General features: G+C 41.6%; 1 protein-coding gene across 2 annotated transcripts in view; it reads left to right on the top strand.

Annotated features, from left to right (window-relative positions):
- The first annotated feature begins 6,448 nt into the window (after positions 1-6,448).
- ldlrap1b (low density lipoprotein receptor adaptor protein 1b) overlaps positions 6,449-24,316 on the top strand; it is a 44,908-nt gene continuing 27,040 nt past the window's right edge. The window contains exon 1 of one of the 2 annotated variants that reach the window (XM_049595311.1): positions 6,449-6,802. In XM_049595311.1, the coding sequence (XP_049451268.1) occupies positions 6,718-6,802 (85 nt within the window). In that variant the 5' untranslated portion in view covers positions 6,449-6,717. The remainder of the gene's footprint in view (positions 6,803-24,316) is intronic. The other variant, XM_049595310.1, reaches the window with a different exon arrangement.

The following is a 24,316-nucleotide window of genomic DNA, read 5'->3' on the forward strand; positions in this document are numbered from 1 at the left end:
CTCTCCTTGCCAGGTCAGAAGGATGTTGTATCGTGTGACTGTATTTGTTGTAGTTAAAACAAAAGACAAAAAAAACTTAAAACGGACATCACATGTCAACTAGGAAGTCCCAGGTTTTTTTTTCTCTTAAGTGTCTAGTGAAACCTCACAGAATCGGGTATGTATCTTCATCTCAAGGGTGTTGCTCCCCCAATCTCACCATCACTGCAACCACCTGCAACCAGTTACCTGCTCTCTGGTCCTGGGGAATAGCTGCTTCATTATTTTAGGTTGATTTTCTCCTAAAACTTGGAAAACACAGTTCTCCTTTGTCATACAGTCATACAGCCGGACTTGTATCTCAGTTTTCTTTGACGGATTGTTTTCTCCCAAGGTAGTTGGCAACATCTGTACAACCAGAGGAATGTAGTGCAAAGCTGGCACAGACGCTCTCCCTTGTTTTTGTTTAACTTATTTTTTAAGACACCGAATGAACCATGCTCTCGGCTGCTTTGGAGTTTGGTGGTAAATAGTTTTTAAAGTGTATTGTGTGGTTCTATTTGTTCACTCTTTAAGATTCAAGTGTTGATTTCAACAGGCTGGAAGTGTTGATTGCAACAAGTTGGAAAAGATCTTGTGTTATAAGCAGAAAACATAGACCTTAAAATTAAATGAACCCCAAGCAGCTCCTAATGTTCAGCATCAGTGATAATGGCAGTTTGGTTTTTCCCCCAGCTCTATTTTCTGACTGAGTTTTTAAGTTGAAGACAGAGTGTAGTAACAGAAGTCTTTGTGGCTTCTCAGTACTCTGCATAGTCTTTCATCTGTTATCAAAATCACAGTGCCTTGAGTTGAGGACATAGGATGAGTTTAATAATGAGATACAGCCCCAGCCCTTCTGAATTAGTGTGAAGCATCTGGCTAAGCTGTTCAGGATAAGAATTTGACCTCGCCTGGTGAAGTGGGACAAAGTTGCCTTCAGATGCTGATTTGGCTTTTGGACTCCCTACTGATTTCCCAACTGGTCGGGAAGCTGATCCACCGTGTCAACTCGAGGGCAGCTTTGTCCCTCACGTAAATCGCATTTAATAGATACATCAGACAGCACCAAATTCATTATGCTCCTATTTTCCTAATGTTGACACGATGTTAGCCACCAGAGTCTACTGCTCACAGGTCTCCGGCTCGTCACGTCCACTCGCAGAAGCTCATCTCTACTGCTGTTAAACCCCAAATCCTTTGGTTTAGCTGCTGCCGCCTCTGTTCTTTTTGATTTCCAATTTAAAGTTGCACTGTAGGAAGCTCCTGCTGTTTTGAAAGGGAAAACTGTAAAGATGGATTGTGCAATGTAAACAAAGCTTTGGAAATGCCAACTTTAACATAGCAGTGAAAAGAATTTTATTTAATGAATCCTCCACTTCAGTTCGTGTGCCAAGACTGGGAATGCTCGTTTCTCTATTAACGTGTTCAAGAATGTACCGCAAAAACATTGGCTGACGTGTTTGTCGAATATCCAGCTGAATATCACTTAATGGAAGTTTTCTGTTAAGCAGGTAGAGAAAGTGGTCACCTGTTTGTAGTAGACTGTGTAGTTAAAAGTAAGGGACTAGAAAGTCACATTTCTTTTTGTGAATGTTACAGTATTTGCAACTGTTGGGGAAGTAAGCAGTTTTCCGTACTCCCTATTTCTGGTATTATTGTTCTTTTCCTGCAGGGAAAAATTTGCTTGAGTCTGATGTGGTTTCACCATCATCTGAAATGGTCATTGTTGTGCGTGTGGTTTTCACCTACTGTATATGGAGACGCTTTTTTTTTTTTTTCTTTTTTCTTTTTTTTTTTTTTCTTCCCGCTCAGATTGCTGTCATTGGCTCCTGGAAAAAAAATTGTTGTGAAAATTACAGTTTAGTCAGTTGTTGGGTCAACTGATTGTTGGAAGTTTAGAGAAGTGTTTTGTTTGTTTTTTGTTTTCTATGCCCACAGTCACTGCTCTGTTCTCCCCAGGTCTGACCTTGGCTGTGCTCTCGCTCTGTGAGGTTTACAAGGAATAAACATTTTTTTCTTGCAAATTGTCTTTTCTCTGTTTGTTGCTATTGCTCCGATAATATGTCTGGATATTTCAAAACAACTTGTCAGTTTTATTTTGTTAAAGCGGCACCATACAGATTTTACACATTAAGTTCAGTTCATTTGTTTCCAGACTTTGTTATCAGGGTTAGTCCAGTGTTGGCCTGAGACTGCTTTACAAAATAAAGTTGTGGGTTTTAAAAGAAGTGGGAATTTAGGAGCCAGAGAATCTTATAAAAGAAACTGTTAAGTTGCTTTGTGGGAAAAGTAGGATCCAGTGTTTATGGAGCTTGACACACTAGAGCAGTGATACTCTACTTAAGTCCCACAGGATAGATCGGCCCACAGTAGGGTGTGGGGTGGCCTGCCGACCGTTTTCTAATTCACATCAAAAATAAATTGGGTGGTGTGAATAAGGTACCAGAGTGCATAGAAATGTATCAAAGTAGAGCTTGTTTAACCAAAAAAAAGTGCCAGAGAAGATCCCTAGACCCCCCAGTAGAGGTCCAGGCTAAGCCCCCAATGTCCTCAAATCCTAGGATATCTCAGCCTCTGTTGTTTTAATTTTGACCTTCTTTTATTCTGTTATTAATCTGCCTCTTGTAAGTCCCTAAACTATATGGAAGTGCAATACGAAAATGCTGAGTTCCCAAAAAACATAATTTATGTTTGGCATTGCAAACACTATCAGCCCATCAATTTCTTTTAGTTGTGATGCCATCTTTGAGGGAAAATACCAGTTTTCCTAGTTAATTTTATTGAGTGATTTCGCCATAATTAATGACTTTGCAACATTAGTATAGTTAAAGTAAAACAATGCATTAAATGTGGGTTATATTATAACCTGTGATTTGAAATTTGCCCAAAGAAAAGTGCATGAAACTTTTTATCTGACTGCTGTATTCTGGTATTGTGCACCAGATGCACTATTGCATTTTCGCCACTGGGAGGCAATGTCCATCCATATAATGTGGGTTAAAGGAGCTCATCTCTGTCCTCACAGACTCTGGTTATTAACTCTGTCAAGAACTGTTAATTCCCTCTTTTCAAGCCCAGAAAATCCCATTTAGCTCAGACAGAAGCAACTTATAAATAATTTGTTCATGCTAGCCACTACACACCGCTTGTCAAAGCATGGTGACCAGTAGTGCTCCCACAAAGCTATCTGGCAGCACTGGGCTGGTAGGTAAATGAAATTAGGGGTGTGCACCATGTGAATCATGCCAGAGGGGAATGCTAGTCTTTGATGCTTGATGCTCAAACTGGGTATTTCAGCAAATCTTTCTACATCCTCCCACGTGTCTATGTTTCAAATTCAGACATAATCATCATCAGGGAGTTTCTGTGCCCTGCTGACCTCTGGGTTTGAGATTTCATTCACTGATGGAACCTTAAATGGGAGCAAATTATGAGCTGCCACACATTTTGATTGGAGTGATAATTCATTCATCTAATGCACTTGGAAATTTTGGGAGGGGAGATCCAGAATCCCTGTGCCAAGGACAGTGGATTTCAATGCATGAACGAAGCCCTCTGCTCAGCATTCTGTCACATGCCCGGCTTCCCCAAAAACGCTTGATTAACCTGTGCAGTGAGACGAATGTGGGGTAAAGCTCCTCACTCATTTTCTCAGCATTAACCGGTGCCTAGGTTGAGCATAAATTTGTTTTACGCTCTATCTTCAGTATTTTATTGCTCTCCTTGTTCCAATTTGGCACCACGCTGTTTGGCAGAGTCAAGCATGTGGAATTAACAGATTATAATAGGTCTTTTCGAGCAGTCTGCATTTGGCACAGCTGCACTCACGATGCCATTAGACCTCACTAATCTACAGTAAATCCAGCTGTTTGTAGAGGAGAAGCCATAAATGAGAAATCCCAGGTATAGTCCTCCTGTTTCTCTTGACCTGCTCAATTAACATAAAGTCCATGAGCAATTTTCTGGGCGGAAATAGACTTTCTGCCACCCTGCCTCTGTACCCGTCCCTCTGGAAAAAAGGAATATGCTGCAACAGATTAAATTGCTTTTCTCAGATGATCACTAAAGACAGTGTATTTGGAGCGTGGGTGAATCGATGTGTGTATAGATACACTCTCAGGGCTGATGCTATGAGGCTACTGACTTGTGTTTGTCCTCATGTATAAATAAATCATGCTGCCTTTCATACTCACCTTCAGATTGAAGAATCCTCTCTGTTGAATTTTGGGAAACCTGCTCACGCGGCCTCCCTCTACGAGCAGTTGGACTCGTCTTCTCTCCTTCAGCAGAAACTCATTGATTTTTTTTTCTTCCCAAATACACCTACTGTAACTATGTTGCTGCTTTAAAAGTCAAGATATGTCTCACATGCTTCACTAACTGGCAGATTTACTAGCAGAAGAGTGCAATCTTCTGTCTCAAGCCTCTTAGGGAGGCATTGTTGTCGCTGCCAACAGTGATTTAAAAGGAATGCACCCACCTGAGTACAGCGGGGTGGTTTGGTTTACAGTGCTACACTGATGCAATGATAACTCTCCCTTGGGAGCATTTTTTGTGCAGAGCAACCTCAGTACTATGGCACTACTACCTGGGCTTCAGATTGAAGATAGTGGTGGTGTTGACTAATGTGTCCTTGGGGATGTTAAACCTGTTGCACTTTATCTAAGCTTGTCATCTCCTATGAAATCTGGTATTGCAAGATTTTTGAAAGACATTCTCCTGAGTGATTTATTTAGTGGGTGCTGATGTAAGTTCAGCAAAACCCAGTACAGAAATTGGGCTTGGAGAGGTCATTGTAAATAATGTAAGAACTGACATAATTTAATACAAAGGTTTCAAAGCTAACCTCCAATTAATATTTTTTTTTTATATCTTAGTTTGAGGACAATTTTCATTTAACAAAATGCTTACTGTTGTCTCAACACAAGAACAACTCTACTGAAAAACAGTCAAGACACAACAGCAACATGACAATATAAATCAGGATGTTACTATTCAAGACTTAAGTTATTCATAATATTGAGGTTTTACCCAAGCATAAATAGAAAATATTATTTATTGGGACTGTGCTTGCTAAACTGCTTTGCCTATCGCATTACATGTATTTAATCTTAACTGTTTCCTTGCATCGTCTTAACAGTCTTAACACCACAGAAAGTGAAGCTATAAACGATGACAAAGGGTCGTCTTGATCTCTGAGAGATTTCAGCCATCAGAATTGTTTGTTTGTTGACTGAATCTCACCCTTTCCGCCATTAAACATGTATTTTTAATCATGCACAAAGGATGTCAGTGTGACATAAATTGCTCTTGGCTGGCCAGCAGGGTTTCCCTCCTCAGGACTGTGAAATGAGGCATCTTTGTCTGCAGCCTACAACTCCCTGACTTCATATTTTTTTCATCAGGAGACCCCTTTTCCCCCAGATGTCCAGCAGGGACTCCCTGGCTTTCAATTTTGAACAATGACTCACTGATGTAGTGGGTCCTTTCCAAGAAAGAACCCCCATAGCCTTCCTCCCCTGCAGCTGTTCACTTGTATGATGGGCTATCAGAGCACTGCTGTAGAATATGGAGGCTAGGGTTACACACAGGATGGAAGTGGTCAGAAATAACATTATATTAAGTGAGTATGTAACAAAATCAGAATGCTGTGTTGACTTTTAGGCTGTATCCTAACAAATAAATTCACTGTAATAAAAGTGATTTCTTGCTAGGATGCGAGGACGTAGGGTTCACCTTCCGTTCACACCCTCACGAATTTTTGAGCATTAAAAACCCTGTTGCTCACAGTCTGGTGTGTTTATACACTAATGTGTGTCTTACTTTCTTTTTATCAATGTATGGTGGAAATGTCTTTATTTATGTAAAGGAAAACACAGAATTCTGGTGCAAGGTGACAATTCAAAATATAAAAATATAGTGGTATATCACAGGATATAATGTTGTAGGGTTCGCAGGCATTCTGTATGGCTCTAAAATATTTATTCTCCTGTAGATCAGCTGTTCTTATTTAAATTTATCTTGTTATTTCATGTTAATTTGAGCATATTTGATTATTAGGGTGGACACAACCCCCCAATATTCAGTATATTATAATTAGAGGTTTGCTAGGATGCACACTATGAATGCTGCTTTACAGTGCCACATCAACCTGAAAAGGTGAGTCAACTGAATTGAAGTAGTCCCAGTCTATCTCGGGTCATGACATTACTGACATTTCCACTGAAAAGACGATGAATTTAGAAGCTTAATAAAGGAGAGGCCATGTGGCTGAATTAAACATGAGGGGTCTAACCACAGCCCGTGATGTGACTACCAAATCATTTGTCACAAAAGGCACTGGGTGGGAGTAAAACTGTAACGGTGCATTGACAGGAACAACAGCAGCAGCAGCAGCAGAGGCAGCAGCAGCACCGCCCGCTCGGAATGCGAGCACTGCTGCCTGCAACAACCTCACTCGCGTGATTCCACAAACGGGCGTCACGCGCATTATCCGGTTAATTTACATACAAAACACCGCCCAGGGGGACGAACATGATAATCTACCATCGACTGAAAGCAAACCTTGTGGAGGGGAGAAAAAAACAGCTGAGAAAAAGTTTGGACGGGAGAGGGCTGTTTTAAACCAAGCGGAGTGTTTCGACACAAACGAACAGACGCTTGTCGGGCTCTTTGCCCCACTTTTGGATTACGGATATGGACGCTTTGAAATCCGCTGGAAGGGCAATTATACGGAGCCCCAGTATCGCCAAACAGTCGTGGGCTGGGGGCAGACATAAAAGTGAGTATTCAGTTGTTCTGTACATTACCATGAAGGCGTTAGCTGGTGCTAATTTGGCTAAATCAAAGCTAACTTGGCTAAACCAAGCTAGCCTCGACATGGAGCTAACATTACAACCGGCGTTTACTTAGCGCTACTTTACAACTCGTCTGTGGACGTCAGCTACAGTTGTCGGGGACAAACTAGCTGTCACTGTAGGGGGATGTTTGGTGGACTAAGCCTCTCTAAAAACGTCCAGTTTAACATAAGAGCGAGTATTAAGTGTCGGAAATGTTTAAGCTTTTGAACTTGACACTTAAACTGACAGTAGCTCCCCGCAGCTCGTAAACTGACTCCTGTTGAGGCTCTCGCGCACACAGACACAAGTTAAGCTCCCAAACTGAGTCTGCGTATCTAACAAGTCAAACGAGCTGCTCGTCTCTACCCACTCAGACCTAAAGCGGACCATGTCATAATGAAAAGTTTTTGAAATCCTACCTGCCACGTCACTCAACCGACTGACAGACATGGTTGTGAAATTTACAACAGAGGCTCAGCGGGCAGCTAAAATGCTTTGATGTGGACTGCTGAGCGACGGCAGAGGGAAGTGGGGGAGTCACCGGAGTGAAAAGGCATGAAAACACGAGTGGTCGTCTTCCTGGCAAGGCTGTACAATCCTAGCAACGCACTGTTGCTAGGCGATACACTATACAAAAATGAGAGGCTGTATAAGGAGTGGTTGCAGAGACTAAATCTTACAGGGGAGTCAAGTTCATCCTATAGTGCCAGGCTCGAATTATGGGGTTAATTATCAGGAGAGCCACATTAGGTTTTGCTATATGATGCCTGGCTTCAATTGCTGCTGCTTTGTGCCCTCCAATGTGTACATCACCCAGGCGGCTGTGCATGATCACTATGCTAGCATGGCTTTCACATGCAGGCTGAGCTGCCTGGACCCTTTTATGTTTGCCTACACAAAGGGGGAATGTCCCTTGCTCCCATGCCCCCTCCCCTTTTTTATTTCATAGACAATAGAGCAGTTGGCAGTAAGATGTCACACGTGCCAGACAGTGCAATCGATGCTTTGTTTTGGTCCACTCCTCTCTGGGGGGGGGGGCTGATTCACTATCAGCATGGTCCCTCCACATCTGACCAGCCAGTGGTCACAGAGGGCTAACGACCAATCAATGGATGCTCTGGCTGATGGTGAGCTTTGTCATGACTCCACATTCAACCCCTGGCAAATAGTCACATCCTCACCTCTCTTGCTACTACCACAGACAAACACACAGACAGAAGCCGGTCATGTCAATCATTTAATAACCATGTCATTTCTTCACCCACATTGCTTATTCAGAGGAGCTTCCTGTTCTGTGTGCGATGGAGTAACTGTTCATCTTCCTCTTTTTTTCAATCTGTTTAGATAATTATAGGCTTAACTGTGTTTCAGTAGGCACTCGTGAACTGCAGAGTCATGAATAAGAAGGCAACTAGTTTCATCTTGTAGTCTCAGTTGAGCTTTTGCTCCTTGGTGGAGCCTGTTTTCTGCATGACATGTATCCAGTTACTGTTGTAATTTAGACCACAGAATACAAATTGTAGTAATTCTTTTAATTGTGTGCCTTCTGGCTTAGGTTGTATTCTAGATTTAGACAGGTCCTTAATTTAAGGTAAAGTTTTGCCACATGTCTCCAGTAAGATTTACTCCCGCCTGTGTCAAGGCTTGGTCCTGTCAAAGCAGCCTGTTCACTTCTTTGGCATCTATCGGCACTGCATTCCTTTTCTCCCACTGTCAGTGTTGGATCATTACAGGTTTCAATGTTGTTTTCAGAAAACTGGCCTGCGTTATTTAATGATCACCATATGTCAATCTGTAAAGTAGGTTGACACTAGTGACTGCTTGGCCCTGTTTTCTTTGCTTTTGCATTCTTGTGCCTCTGCACGGGCAAGAACGTGTCGGCTATGTCATTTCCTGCGTGGTTTCAACAGCTCAGTTGCTTTTTGGCAGTGTGTTGAGCTGACAAGATGTTTCTGCCCTGCCCTCCTATTACATCCAAATAGTCCAATTTTGAGGGGAAAAAATGGTATGTAACACCAGCCGTCTTTTTTAGGTCATGAAGGACCCTTTTTTTGCCATTCTGAAAAGTGTGGGAGGCAGAAAATCCCTGTCTGCATTGAAGAGAGACAGCTCCCTCCCACGTCCATGGTCAAGGAGCTGTCTTCTGTGGGGTTGTCAATATTGAAGCAGCTACATATCGGGATGTCGGTGGACCCATGCAGATGGCTAATAGGGAGTGCGTAAAACCATTTGGACTGCATCGTTTTAACACCTAGATGTGTGAGCCAATGTTGTTGATGATACTGCCACTGGAGATGGTAGCTGGTGTAGCTGTTGGCTAATTTGCATTTTGTACATTATTCAGATAGTGTCATCGCAGTGACAGAAGTTGGGGTTGGTGTTAAATTATAGATCTGTAGCTATAATTTAAATTGCATAACGGATAATGATAGACACAGTAGGCCTTTAATTACCTTTTCACTGTAAGTATCTTCTTTTCTACAGCAGATCATGTGTGTGGTCTGCACTGGCTGTTCCCCTTTGCACCTCTGGCCCCTCCGTGGCCAGTCAGTGCTCTGTCCCCTGCACAAAGTCACCCAAACAGGGCCGCCAGGCTGTAATGGAGATTGCTTCCTGTAGGATTCCTTTATGGAGTTGTAAAGCCCTTCCTGATTTATAGCCCTGTTAGATCTTCTGTATCTGTAAGCTTCTGTGTGTAGAGTCACGTGTGAATATGTGAGGATGGGACTGCACAATCATGCTCTGTCACTGTTTCTCCTAGAGGACAATTTTTAATCCTGCGGAGAAATGGATGTTTGACTTTCTCTTCTTTCAGCTGACGCAGCAGGAAAAAAATAGGATACTTTAAACATCAGAATTGTTATCATTACACCAGTAACTGGCACAGGCTAAGTTGAGCAGTAAATTGCAGTATGATGAATTTGTGAGGCAATCTCTTTTCATCTGTTATTCACTGCACTGTATTGCATTCAGTTGCCTGTAATTAGAGAAATGTACATCTATTCCCATGTGTTATTATTTCAGAGTAAACAGTATTTCTCTTTCTGTGTAAACTGAAAAAGACATCTTATAATTAAAAAAACCTCCACAAAATTAGAAACCCGAGCCTCTAAGATTGTTTGTTTTTCCTTTTCAAGGAAATAGACAGAATGTCTCATACTTTATACTTACTTCTTATTTGCCCCACATTTTTCACAGTAGAAAAAGACTAAGTCATTCTGTGAAATAAGAAGGGAAGTCTGGGCAGGAAGCACAGTGGCTAACCAGTTCACCTTCCTGGTAAGAAATAATTCATGTAATCTCCTTCAGCCATATGTGTAGACATATGGTCATCGTGCTAGTTCACAGTCCTTTAGCTTCATTGTCAGTATGAGAGCTTGGTGACTAAATAAATGCTATCTGAGACTGTTACAGCAAGGGGAAGGCCCACAAATCCCAATTAAGTATATTTAGACAGCTCTCTTAGCCTGGAAACAGTTACGTTCTTGGTCAGTCGGTGTCCTCAGCAATTACAACTCCTTACTGTTTTTAATCTCTTCTGAGTAAGTGAGTTAATAATAATACTGCTGCATGATACCACTGCAGGCATGATAAGAGCATTGCTCTACAGCTCCTAAAGCATGAGCAAGGAAATTGCTGGGCACCTCCAGCAGTAATAGTCTCCCTTTTTTCTAACTTGTCAGTCAAGCTGTTGAGGTTTGTGGATGTCTTATGGGTGTGTGGTCAGTTGACAGGAGTGAAACTCAAAGTAATTGGTGCAGCTTCCCCATCCCCCACTTTGGTGAGCATGTAATTCAGGTAAGACGTCCTCCTTTTTAAGGACCAACACTTCCAAATATTGCTGTTGTGTTCTACCAGTGCTACTGAAATCTTATGAAACCTCACGACACACCCTGTACCTTAAACTCATTGTATATGAAATCCCTGGGAATGCATTAACTTTATGAATGGGAGAGATTCCTTTACTGCTCATTAACCCATCATTCTTCCCTCCACCTGTATGTCTGCCACTACTGCCAAAGTTACAAGTTGAAACATGTCTCTGCAAAAAAAGCACATTAAAATAGTGGCAGTAACGATGCAGAGGAGCTGATAGACACACCTCCAAAATCACATGGACACATTATGCAAATATGTGGTACTGTGTATGTCCAACTGGTTAAACAAGAAGGATATTCATCAGCCCTTTGAGCAATATGTGACTGAACGAAGAACTGAACAGTCAAAGCAGAGGAATGGTTTATTCATTTTTCATTTCATGCTGTGTTTATTATACTGGTTTGGTGTCGCAGTCTTAATGGGTCCTCTCTGTTCTTAGTAACGGAGACTTTATCCTGGCCCAGAGTCCCGCCAGGTCCAAATTATATTCACTTTAATTAGGTCCAGGTAGGGTGCCATTGTGTTTCTGCAGGTGTCAGGTTTGTGTGTCAGTATGTCTAATACCTGAATGGACTCACTATCAGCTCTGTTGTGTCTGCTGACTAATAATTTTGGTTCTACTTTTTTCACCTTCAGTTACGTACTAATCAGAAATTGGTGGCACATCATGCTGCTTACTGTGTTGGTTTTCCATCTCTCTTTTAGTCCTTTCGGGTCAACCACAGATTTCAGATATAGATAGGCCTTCTGCGGGTCTCTTTCAGATCAGCTCCAGGGTTTTTGACCTGTGAAGGCATCTAGTTAGGTGTGTATATATTATACATAACACCACCCCCCAGTTAATGTTATGTGCAGATATGTTGCTCATGTTCATAGACTTGAAGATGCAACCAGCCTATGTGCATCCCTGTTTGCTGTTGCAATAGAAACTAACTGCACCTGGTTGGCGTGGCTGTGCGCAGGGTGCTTTAAAGATCAGTTTCATAACCCTGCTTCTTGTTGAGAGTACATTCTGGCCTCAGCTGGTCATCAGCTGTAATCCCTGACTGGCACGATCACTCATTTCTCCTCCCTCCCTCTCTCCTCACTTTCCTTCTTTGAGTGGATTTATCCAGCACTCAAAGACACGTGTCTCAGTGTTATGATTTAAACCATGACTTAAAGACTCTTATCCTCTGCAAATCCTTTCTATCACCCAACTGGAATTGTTTTGGATGGTCCTAAAATTAAATACCGATAGTTACACAGTCATGCAGCACTTCCTCTGTATTATTGGGAATGCTATTTAAGAATCTCATAAACCTGCTGGGGTAGAAGATGAAATAAGAGGAGCACCATGGTGCCCAAGGACGGAGAGAAAAGAGGTCACAGGCTCCTGGACATAAAGGATCCCCACAGACTGTTCATCTTACTTACTTTGTATCGATTGCTCCTTTAGTGAACTGGCCTGTAGTTTATGTCTCTGTGGACATTTGTATGTAATGCAGTTGGTGTATTTGTGTACGTCACGCAGAGAGACTTTGACGTGGGTTTCTGATAATATGTAAAACATTTCCTGTATCCTTTCCACAGAGGCTGAAGTTAAGAAGGGAAACAATGGTACTGGATCAGTCTTTGTACCAGGCGGGGACAGACAGTGACAATTGCCCCATGTGGAGTAACACACTTTTTCCCTTTGACTAACACTCAGTCTTTCTCTTTTCAACAATGCTGTATCTCAGATTTTTCCTATAATGGCTGTTTCTTCTGAGGAAGTGGTAATGATGGCGCTCATCTCTGACCTGCACTGACATCCACAGCCTGTACAGAACATCGTGTAACATATACATGCAGTACATAGCACGGGTACACGAGACTCAACACACAAAGATAGTCTGCAATAGAAATGTAGGACTTAACTTTTTGTTGGCACAGTTAGAGGTTTTCCAAGGCTCTCTCTCTCAACAAGCTTTGCGCTGTGTCTCTGTGTATCCCTGCAGGCATCCTTCCTCATCTGAGTCGGCAGTTTCTAAATTAGCCCAAAGTGTCCTGATTGGAATCTAATAATGCTGGAATAGGTCTTTTCTGCACGTGTCTTGTCGCTTTGAGATAAGAGGAGGTCATCCCACCACAGGCCTGGGTCAGCTGAGGCCTTAAACAGCTGAAGATACATGAGAAAATTTTGCTTTGGTGACTGGTTGCAGTTGGGTTATACTATGGTAATTGGGAACTATTGATCTTTTAGACACCCCCTTTGTTTCCAAAGGCTGTTTGTGATTTGTCTTAAAGCATAAGTGGTAGTATTCTATATTTTTCTTTTTGTTAACAAATTCCATGAAAAGACCTAAACAAACAAATGGATTAATCCTACTTAGTATTGTGCAGGTATTCAAAGCCTGATATATCTTCTTTATTTGTTCCACTGTTGTCCAAAACTATTAGAAATGTATATGTGAGCCACATCTTTGCACTGGGTCAGGCTGTTCCCATGCACTGTTTGTACGGTTTTCTACAAAAATAATGCACCAAAATTCATACATATCCCACCTAATCACAGGCCAGTAATTTGTATGTGATGCTGCCATCACATGACTGATGCGCTGACGAAAGATTAAAGAGGTAAGCGCTCTTGTAAGGAAGCAGGTTGGGCTGGTGGCTGGATTACAAAACATGGGACTTTCCCCCCGGGACTTTCCTCAGGAGACTGTTGGTCTAATCCAGGTCATTTTAAGATACTCATCACCATGTTTCTTTTCCTAGACCTAAACATAGTTACTAGTGCATAACGTCATTCATGGGGCACAAATTCATAGGATATCATACAAACATTTGTGTGTGTCATACGAACCATTGTTTATATGTTGACTGGGTGACATGCTCCTCCATTAAGATGAACACAACAGTTAATCAGATTTAGTGTTACTGGCTTCTGGAAACACGCGTTCACCAAATGTAAACCCAAAAAATAGGGATGCACCGAATATTTGGTAACCGAATATATTTGGCCGAATATTGCAAAAAAACACACATTAGGTATTCGGTGGAATAAGTTAAAAGCAAGGCCGAATAATAGCGGTGTGTTTTGATAACGCAATCAAACAGCGTGCCGTGACGGGTGGAATAAAATGTCGGCAGTGTGGCGATCCGCCCGTCACCGCACTCGCATTTGCGACTTAAAATAGTTTTGAGTGAGCAAAATAGGCTTAAATCATTCAGCACGCTGTGCAAGCAGACTATACATTTCAACCACCAGCAGAAACGAAAGGCGGGGGTCACAGACACAGACAGTAATGTATTCCTGTCAAATACGGCGGCCATCAGTTTACCGGCGACAGATAAGTCGGCTCCAGTAATATCCTCTTCTTGGCGTGCGGACTGCCCAGAAGTACCTGAACAGCCGAGCCAGCCGAACACAGGTATGTGACGTGTCAGAGGAGAAACGAGCCGTTCATGGCCCACAAACCTCACCGCACTTTAGGGACTGTTCTTTACTTATGAAGGGGAGGAGGGTGGCTGGTTGATTCTTATTTTATTTATTTATTTCATTTTCATCCCCCCCTATGTTCATCACTCATTGATGCTGTTTTTAAAGTATGAATAAGTCAATAAGTAATTTATTCCATTGAAATATCATTGATGTAGCCTATAATAGAAAAGTGATTTATCTTTTTATAAATGACAAAAGGTACATCTGCCTCATTTTCGCTGTGGTATCGGGATACTACTCAGAACCATGATATTTTCATTGGTACCGTACAGTGGGATCCAATTTTGGTACCGTCACAACGCTAATCTGGAGGGGGTTCATCTGCAAAAACGAATGAAAAACTAAACAACGATATTCGGTATTTGGTACTTGGTATTCGGCTAAGCGTTTAATATTATTCGGCTTTGGCCACAAATTTTCATTTCGGTGCATCCTTACCAAAAAACTAACAGTGCCAAGCTGTTTGTGAAAATTCCTAAGAATTTCAGAGATCGATGATCTGCTGTTTTCACCCAAACATAAAGAGCTTGTCTTTTATATTAGATGGTTTCCTCCCATTCCAGTTTGCTTGGGTTGAGAATTGCACATTACTTGCGTATGGACACACAAAGCATCTCTCTGGAGAACAGATATTGTTACCTCTGTCCATAGCTAAACACTGATCCTCTGAGAGGACCACATGAAAGGCCGCCAGCGTACACACCTTTTCCCAATATCCCAGGGTGACGCACATCTCCAACTAAACAAGAATTGAGACCCTGTTGTTTGCCAGGTTTCTGTGGTTATTCCCCTGTGAAAAATGTGTTCTTGGAAAACAGTGAAGTGAAGATGTATTTATTAATCCTGTTGGGGAGAAGGTATATGGGTGGGGAGGAGTGTGTCCAGCCAGTGGAGTTGTCACAATGCTGGAGTTACTAACTTTGATATAATACTTTAAAAAATACCTATTTGATGACATTTTTTATACTCCAGGGAAAATCTGATATTAGGGGCAAGATAAGATAAATATAACAAGGCCATAACATGACAATGACAACTTAATAACTTATATTTATCTTACTTTTCTGTGTTAGGACTCATTCACACTGGCACTATTTGGTCCGCTTTAAACGAACCCTGGTCCGCCTCCATGGATACTGTAGTTCGGTTCGTTTGGAGTGGTGTGAACGCTCAATCGAACTCTGATGCGGACCAAAAGAGTGAATCCTGGTCCACTTGAAAACTGTGGGCTCGGTTCACTTGAAAATGAACCTTGGTGCAGTTCGCTTACAGTAGGAAATGCAAACGGACTATCCAGCGAACCAAAGAGAGGAAGTGAACCAAAGAAAGGAAGCGACGTAGAGGGCAGTGCATTTTGAATAGAAAAAAACAAAAACAAAGCCAACAGCACGAACTGGGAGAAGCAGAGGTAAAAAAAGAAAATGTCTCATGGGCAGATGTGGAGTATTGAGGAGGTGCATGCGCTTATTGACTATTGCTCCATTGTTTCTGTGGTTACCAAGCCAGCTGAAGGGGATAGATTTCTGTTTTTTGGTCCTGGCCACTCGATGAGCTGGGTTTTCTTCATCCTCATATTTTTTTTTCTTCCTGGTCAGTGTTCGTTTCGGGCAATACCACCCCCAAACAAGCAGCTGTTGTAACTGCGTGATATAATCCAGGCGGTTTGGTCCACTTTAAAAAGTGCAGTGTGAAAGTGAACCAAACCAAATGAAGATGTGAAATTCTTCAGCATTCCCCGCCCAATCGAACCGAGTCCCCCAGACTGTCCTGGTGTGAATGCGCCCTTAGTAGCAAAGGACAGCAGAATTACTGTAGTAAACAGAAACACTAAGAGAGTGCGAGAAAATGCAGCTGGTACCAGTGTATCAATACTGCGGATGATGAACAGAATCAATATGGTATCAATAAATTGGTATTTTTGTCAGTTCTACCAGCCACACATTCACGGTTTGGGATCCAGAGGGCTCCGATGAATGCGCTGGGATTCTCTCACTTATTCACTGACTCCAATGTGACACCACGCGGAGAGCTCTCAATGCTCAGAAGCTCCTTTCAAACCTCGACAAAGGGGGAATTGTTGATGCAGCAGGCTCAACTTGTGGAGCCTGCTGGAGCTGTGGAGTGGTGGTTGGGCTCTGACTGTTGACCTGAGAGTCTGCTGCTTTGTTCCCCTTCTTTAGAATCCTAAAATAATCATTTATGACAGACTGGGTTGAATATATAACCTAGTGTTTCAACACTTCAGTGGCTTACTCATGTACTCACAACTTCACTGACAAAATCTGGTATCACTTGTAGAATGATGTCAGTAACAAGGATGTGAAAGGATTTTCCCAGATACTGCTAGAACATTAACTCTGCTGTTTGATGTGATCGTTAATCACTGCGCAGCTCTGACTTAGTCGCAACAAACTCATGTCACCTGCTCAGCTGTGGTTGAGAAATGTGTGACTGACTATGAGGAAGAGTGGGCATTTTCATCTTTAATTCATCCTTGTCCTCAATCATAGCTCGTATTTAGAGAGACATTTTCATCCATTTTCAAGCAGTGAAATACTATTAATGTTGGCTGGAAGCAGGCGAGATTGCAGCGATAAAATGTCTAAGTTGTCAGGATGGCACTGTGGTGATTTGTGTTTTTATGCCTGTATTGCTGCATGCACATCTCCCTCTGTGCCAGCCCCAGAGTATTAACTACATTATTTAGCCTGCACTCACAGCATAGCAGAGCGCTCCTGCTGTTTCCACGGTGATTAAACTGTTGCATCTCCCTAATTGTCCATTACATTTGTTGTGTGTGTACATATGTGAATTTATGGTGGGAACGTTGACTCGCTGCCTTCATTTGCATATTCCTGGTATTTGACTTCACGATTACCTCACTTCCCTTTTCTCTTTTATCAGCTTTTTCTTCATTTATGAACGTCTCGCTGCCTCTCTCCCGTCTTGTCTCCCTCTCTCCACCTCTGACTGGCTGTCTGTCGTCTTCCCTTCTTAAAGCAGAGGCAAGGCCAGGAAGGATTCTTCTCCCCTCATTACTGTCACTGTTGCTGGCTGTTGACAGGGAGAGCGATAGTGATCCTCTCTGACCCTCCCGTGTCCAAATAGCCTGTTTCATTTCCTCTGTGTTAGCTTTGACCAAAATACCAACCACCACCACATCCACCAGCCCTTCTCGTGCTTTAATGCTGCACAGGCTGAGCCCTCAAATCCCTTTCATTATAATTCCCGAGACCTCTGTGCTTTGCTTCTCCAGATCTCTTGTTGCATCAAAAGGGCCTAGCTGCCTCTGTAGTTTTAGCTTCATTAAAACTTCATGACAAGTCCCGGCTTATGCATAGACTCAAATGATTGCATCTTAAAGAGGAGGCCAAGGCCTTTTCTAGAGCGTTTTCTTCCACAACAGTCTTGTGTAACCACCAGAGGAGTCTGATGACGAGAGCCTGGTCTGACACTCGGAGCTCTCCGAAAACAGACAAGCGGCCTGTCTGCTCTCAGGTTCATTGAACCCCACAGCTCCAATAACCTGCCTGGATTTTGGCTGCTGTTGGTAGTACACAGTAAAGCCTGCAATAACTGTTTAATGCTGGTGTCTCTTTTCACATTAGAGCAAAGTCTTGCAGAGCAGAGATAATGAAAAAAGATTAGATGATATGGTGTAGGCCTTTCTTGAATAATTCTTTTAGTTTTTTTGTTTTTTTTTGTTTGTTTTTTTTGACGTGCAGACTACTTCCTCAAAATGATTATGAAATCTAAATACCACAGATTTTAGGAACTAGAAATGTCTTAAACATACTCTGATTCTCTTAGGCAGTCTAAAATGCCATCAGACACATTCTTGGCAAGGAAACCTTATTGCTTTAATGACCTCTTACTGCACTCATTTACAGGAACATTTGATCCAGAAGCCAGATGTTCGTGTATTATTAAACCTGTTACACTTTACTCCATGTAATATAGAGATATTAAAGGTTTTTAGATTTGCACAACAGTTGAACTGCAGAGCGAGGAAATAGCTGCATGTATTTTCTTTGTTCCTCTCATATTCTCCTGGCTGAGCCTTGCCGGTGGAGTGTTGGGACTTGTCTGAAGCAGGAGCAGACAGAGGGGATGGGAGCAGGTTTCCATCTGACTGGCAGAGTGGACACAGAGTTTACACAGGCTGTGTGATTACAGGCTGATTATGCTTCAATGAGTGGCTGCCAGTGTTTGTTTTTTTTTTTTGTTTTTTTTGTCAAGGGTTATGAGTATGGCACTCTGCTACGCTTACTGTTGTCACTTCACAAAATTGTTAAACTTAAAACTGGTTAGCCAAAAGGTAAGGTAAAGGCTTTTCATCTAGTGTTTTTAGAGTTATGTGTTTTTGCAGACCTGTAAAGAATTCTTAATATAACATCTTGGTAATGAGAGTTTGCAGTTTTAATTTCGACCAGGAGTAAGATGGAAAATAATCTTGAGGAATCTAATAGTGGTCTTGCAAATGGCGACCCCGCAAGATCCCCAGTCTTAGCAAAATCTTATCATCTTTAGATGTGAGAGGGTGTCAGACTTTTAAAAGTCTTGTCAAAGTCTTTATTTAAAATAAAAACATAATTTCTTAGGTATGAAACATTACAGCGACATAATACCATCAAAGAAATACCAAATGATGATGGAAGTTTGTCAACCAATCATCTTGGAAGTGGCTTGCTCACTGCCAAGACCGACTGGAGCAAATTTTCAACCAGGCAAAATGCATGTGGGGATAGTTCATAGTTACTCATAGTTCAGACAAGTCATCTTTCCAACTTCTTTGAAAAGACAGGCAGAGTAAGAACACTTTGGTACATTTGGACTGTACTTGGCTGGATGTGGACTTAATTGTAACAGACTGTGACTGATGACATTTCACAAGTCCATGAGAGCACAAGTGCAGACAAGAACAGGTCTGGTGTCTGTGATGGAGCCATTGTCTCACAGGGTGAATATTATTCATGTCAGGGTTCCCTCAGTTTTTTTACCATCATGTACATTTCTTCATTTTTCCCTGCGTTCCATCTCCTCCGCCATGTATGCCAGCTTGCTGCAGTTATGTTTGAATATAGTTTGAATCTGATATGGCAAGAAAACATTTTCTTTTATTATGGGTCCTTGAAAAGTCATGGAAGGGTTTTGACATTTTGTTCATTAAAATGTGGGGGAACCCTGACAAGTTCATGAATATTGATATTTTGTATGTCCATGGTTACCTGAAAAGCTTGTATATAAATAATGTTTTAGGGTAGGTTTTTGTTCTTTTTTCCCCACACTGAAGCCCAACAGCAGAGCAAAGGCGATTGTCACTGTTCTGTTTTGAGGGGCTTTGTTGTAACACATTCTTTATTTAGACTAGTTTTTTCCCCCAGATAACATCAGTCTCATCTGGGACCTAATCCAATGTTGACAGATGCTGGGAGTTGTAAATTCTTATTTTTCAATCCCCCATCATTTGGCGGTCAACCAGCAGATATTTGTTTTGTTCCTGTTCACTGAGCCTTCTTCCATAACACATATTTCTCTCGTCTGGCATGAGCGTCTCTGTTGTAGTGTGGTTAATATTTATGTAGTGCTTTGTGTGTTTAGAGGTGGTGCACAGGGCAGCTGTAAAAAAAAAAAAAAAATGTGTTCCAGACAATTTCTGGGCAGGCACCTGGCCCGGTGATGACTTGCAGAGCACTAGCCAGAACAAGACTGAATTATACTGATACATCATACTTTTGAGAGAATTTGCTAAACACGCCTTCACATGTCTTACATTCACTGATGCCATTGCTGCCCTCTACCTGCCTCCCCCAATCCTATCCCCTTCCACAAACATCAGTGCTCCCTTGCCGGCTCTCTCTGGCTTATTTACAGGCGGTGTCGCTCAGGCAAGCAGCGCTCACTGACCAGCCACAGCTCCAGCGTAGCCAAGAAGCCTTTGAAGTTTGCTCTAATCAGCACCGCAGCTGCAGAGAGCTGCTGTGGAGGGGGCTGGTGCTGATGGTGGTGTTGGGTTGGGGGTTGGTTGTGTGAATGCAAATGTGACCAATATGAAAATGGATTATTATTCCATACAAAGCAGCACTGTGGGTATATATGCACAAGCCTAAAAATAGATTTGGTTTATGAGTTGCTCATTGTGTCAGTTTTTGAAAAAGGCTGTTGTTTCATTGCTTACTGAAACTGCACAGTTTTTTATTAATTTTTGCAGAATATTCATCTACTCATGCATTTCAGACGGGCTGAAGATTTCCCATCATCTCTTTAGTCTAGTCTCACAGTAGCTTTCTCTTGGGATGAGAGATTTCTGACACTCTGCAGTGAGGGTGAACTGCTGGTCATCCCCAGAGACTCGCCTCCTGTAAGCATTAGTATGGGCAGTTGGAGTATAGAGGCTTGCTGCTGATATCTCTGCTGGTCCAGCGCAAGCCTGCAGTTGCAGCTGAGTGTATTATGACATGACATTGTGACATCTCTCCTAAGCTTTGAATCACTCAGAGCATTTTCAAAATACTTCTGACAGATAGTTGAAATTCAGTGAAGCAGACCTGTCAGCACTGTTACCTTCTGTAAACACTGAAAATCTCTGGACTCAGGTTTATCGTTGCTTTTACAAACACTAGCACTAGAGGTGAGAGATGTCATATTAGCTGAGGTTAAGCCTGCGTTATCCCCATCATATCTGTGTTTCTGTAAATGTCCTAAGTGGCTACATCTCGTAATGGACACTTCTAGTCCACTTGGACCACTTAGTAGCTTGATTTAGGTCGTGAATAGGAGCTAATGATTCCTCACCACAGGTTATATTACAGCGAGGCAGCTTTTTATCCAGGCACTAATGTAACCACAGGATCAACAGAAGACGACAGCCTGATCTGCTCCCCACACTTAGGAGCTCAAAGACCTTGATCTTTAGAGTGGGTGTTCACTTCAGACTCACCCTTTACTTAAGTATGGTTTGGTTAGGGCTGCTTTTAGACAATTATAAAGCCTTCTCCATAACCACTCACGGCTAGCTTGGTTTGGCTTCCAAAGATAGGAATATTATGGGTTAGCCTCTGCCACAGTTTCTAAGTGTTTTATGTGCCCGTGGTGATAGCAGATTAATCAGTTTTCATTATTAATTAATCTGCCTTTCTCATGGCAGACATCTTGACTTGTCATGTCATAGTAGAAAAGGCACAAATTGACAAAAAATGTCCATCACAACTTCTCAGTGTCCAAGTTGACATATTTAAATGTCTTGTTTGGTCAGTCAAAAAATATTCAGTTTACCATCATGTTAGACTAAGAAAATCATATTCACATTGCAGGAGCTGGAACCTTTTTTTTTTTTTTTTTGCATTATTGCTTCAAAAATGAGTAAAAATTTTAGCAATGATCCAAATTGTGGCCAGTACTTTTCTGTCAATCGTTTAAGTGACTCTAGTAAGGATAGATACATCGGCTGGCCGATATATCGGGCCGATATTTGAGTTTTTTTATTTGTATCGGCATCAGCCGATACGCGCGTGGGTTCGCGGGTTTATTTTTTCCTGGCACTTTTTTTCATTTGAAAGTATGTGGTTAAGTTGAACAAAGCTGTTGAATCCTACTTGTACAGTAGTTGTTGTTTTATTTATGCTTCAGCTTAAATATTTGTTTATTTTATAAGGATATTACTGGAAGATTTAAGAGCACTGAACTCTTTTTTTTATTTGAATGTATAATAATAATAATAATAATAATAATAATATTCTACCTGTTCTACCTCAACTTTCCATCTTGTTTTAGTATTTTTTACTGTTCAATAAATGTTTCTTATTTTAAACTTGAGACCTGTAATATTTGTTATCATTGTGTCATTTTTTTTGATGTAAATTGAGGGAGCAAAAGCAGTATCCGCCCCAAATATCGGCTCAAGAAAATCGGCAGTCCATAATCAGTCATCGGCTAAGGGTGATGGAAAAAAATCGGTATCGGCATCGGCCCTAAAAAATCCATATCGGTCTATCCCTAGACTCTAGTATATGTATGGAAAAAGTTTTACTTGGGGATGTACCGATCACATTTTTTTTTTTTTTTTTGCATCCGATCTGATACCGAGTCCTTTATTTTGAAAACGAGTATGATACTGGGTCCGATCCAATACTTTGCAAAGCATTAAGAAAGAAAAAGAAGAACGCATCCAAGTTGTCCCATAAGGTTTGTTTTTTATTTAAATAGTATCCAAAAAGCTTAGCAGTTGTTCAGCAGCACAAAATGTAAACAAATTCAGAATTGTAAACACATTGTCCCTCCAGAGTTGCCGTAGGGCTGTGGTAGTCAAGGTTCTGCCATTAGGTGTGGCTGTGTTGCTCAGAATAAAGAGAGAAGCGGGGGCCGCCGAACCTGTTGTCTCGACTCCTGTCCGTTTATTGCTCATTAGCTGCACTCAGTTAGGCGAACCCAGGATGCTCGGTTACAATACATGGCCATTTTTGTTATTTTGATTCGTCCGATCTTTTATTACCAATTCCGATTTTGTAAAAATAGCATGATTGGTGCCGATACCTGATCCGATCAATCAGTGAACATCCATTCTACCTATTTTGTGGGGTTAGCCAGATTCCAGTGTCCTGAATGTGAATATTTTCTGGTTTCTTTAGTTTATGACAGTAAAAGGAATATCTTTGGGTTGTGGGCAAAACAAATCTTAGAGAACAACATCTTGAGCTTTGGGAAACACTGATATTTTTCAGCATTTTTAGACATTTTATAGACCAAACAACTAATCCATTAATCAAGAAAATAATTGACAGACTAATCAACGATGTAAACAACTGTTAGTTGCGGCCCTAAACCCACCCCATGACAGAATTGTATATGAGCTGAACCCTTTTTACCATTTATAGCTGCCTGCACATTTCCTTGGACAAAAACCCAGAGACAGAGACACAGGGTTCCATTAAGATCCCCCTGAAGATACTGGGTGACATGAAGACCACCCAGGAGGGAAGGGTGTGATGTTGTTGACTGTGTTTCTGATGGACCTTTAGAGAAGACAAATGGATCTCTGTGCCCCCACTTACTGTCACACCTCACAGTAGGAAGTCCATAAACCTTTTATGAGCTTCAAGGAGAAGTTAGCATATTTATTGTTGGAGCAAATGGCTGAATACTGAAGAAGCATTTTGTTGTCTACTAGTGTGAACTTCTACTTTGAGATGTTATTTCCACTTTGGCTATATCAGGAAACTGTTTATGCAGCTGGTTTATAATGAACTCAAGTTTGGTCAGTTTGAAAGCTGCTGAAATGTTGGAAGATTTTAGTGTGCACCGTCAGCATTAATTCTAACATGGGTCTTAAGATTTGGTTTTATTTGGGAGGGAGGTCAGTTCACACAAGTGATTTTCTCTTTCCCTACTTCTGCTTCCCGATTTCTGTGGTGTAGTCCTGTGACCAGGCTCCCCCGGCTATCTTTGTACTGATATAATATGAAGAGAAGAACATCGCCTGGAGCAGCTCATCAAGCACCCTTCTGATAAAAGAAATGAAAACCACAGCCTCAGAGTATCGTTCTCCAGACAAAATTTACAATATTGGGTCCTGAATAAGTATGATCGTCTAGTATGCTGGAGGAGGTTATCTTTTATGAATGACTTCACTGGCAGAAGTTGGCAGGATTGTAAATGAGCTCTGGCAAACAGTCAAGAGGGACCTGTTTATCTCTTGAATCTGTATTTGACACCTAGTTTAAAACCATGAAAACCTATTTATTTCAGAGACCACATGTGACCATTGATTTGGGTTGTCTATTGTGGCTTAAAGGGACATTTCACCCCCAGAGTAGTTGTAGTATTCATGTAGTTCCTACATGAAACTGCTCATAATAAGGTCTGTGGATTATCTTGAGGAACTGGGTCATGATTTCTGAAAAGAGACATTGCTGTTGACTTTTTCAAATGTGTTTTTGGTGCTCTGAGCACCACAAGCCAAGTGTCATCTAGTTCTATTACATTGGAGAAAAGGCAGACATCTCTACGACATATATCTCAAACACTCTGCAACTCCCACCAAAACAATCTAGACTGATAAATAGCCATACAGGTAAGAGGAAAAATATGTGTTGTTTTTTTTTTATTTTGGGGT

This window comes from Epinephelus fuscoguttatus, linkage group LG14, assembly GCF_011397635.1.
Source record: "Epinephelus fuscoguttatus linkage group LG14, E.fuscoguttatus.final_Chr_v1".
Taxonomy (NCBI): domain Eukaryota; kingdom Metazoa; phylum Chordata; class Actinopteri; order Perciformes; family Serranidae; genus Epinephelus; species Epinephelus fuscoguttatus.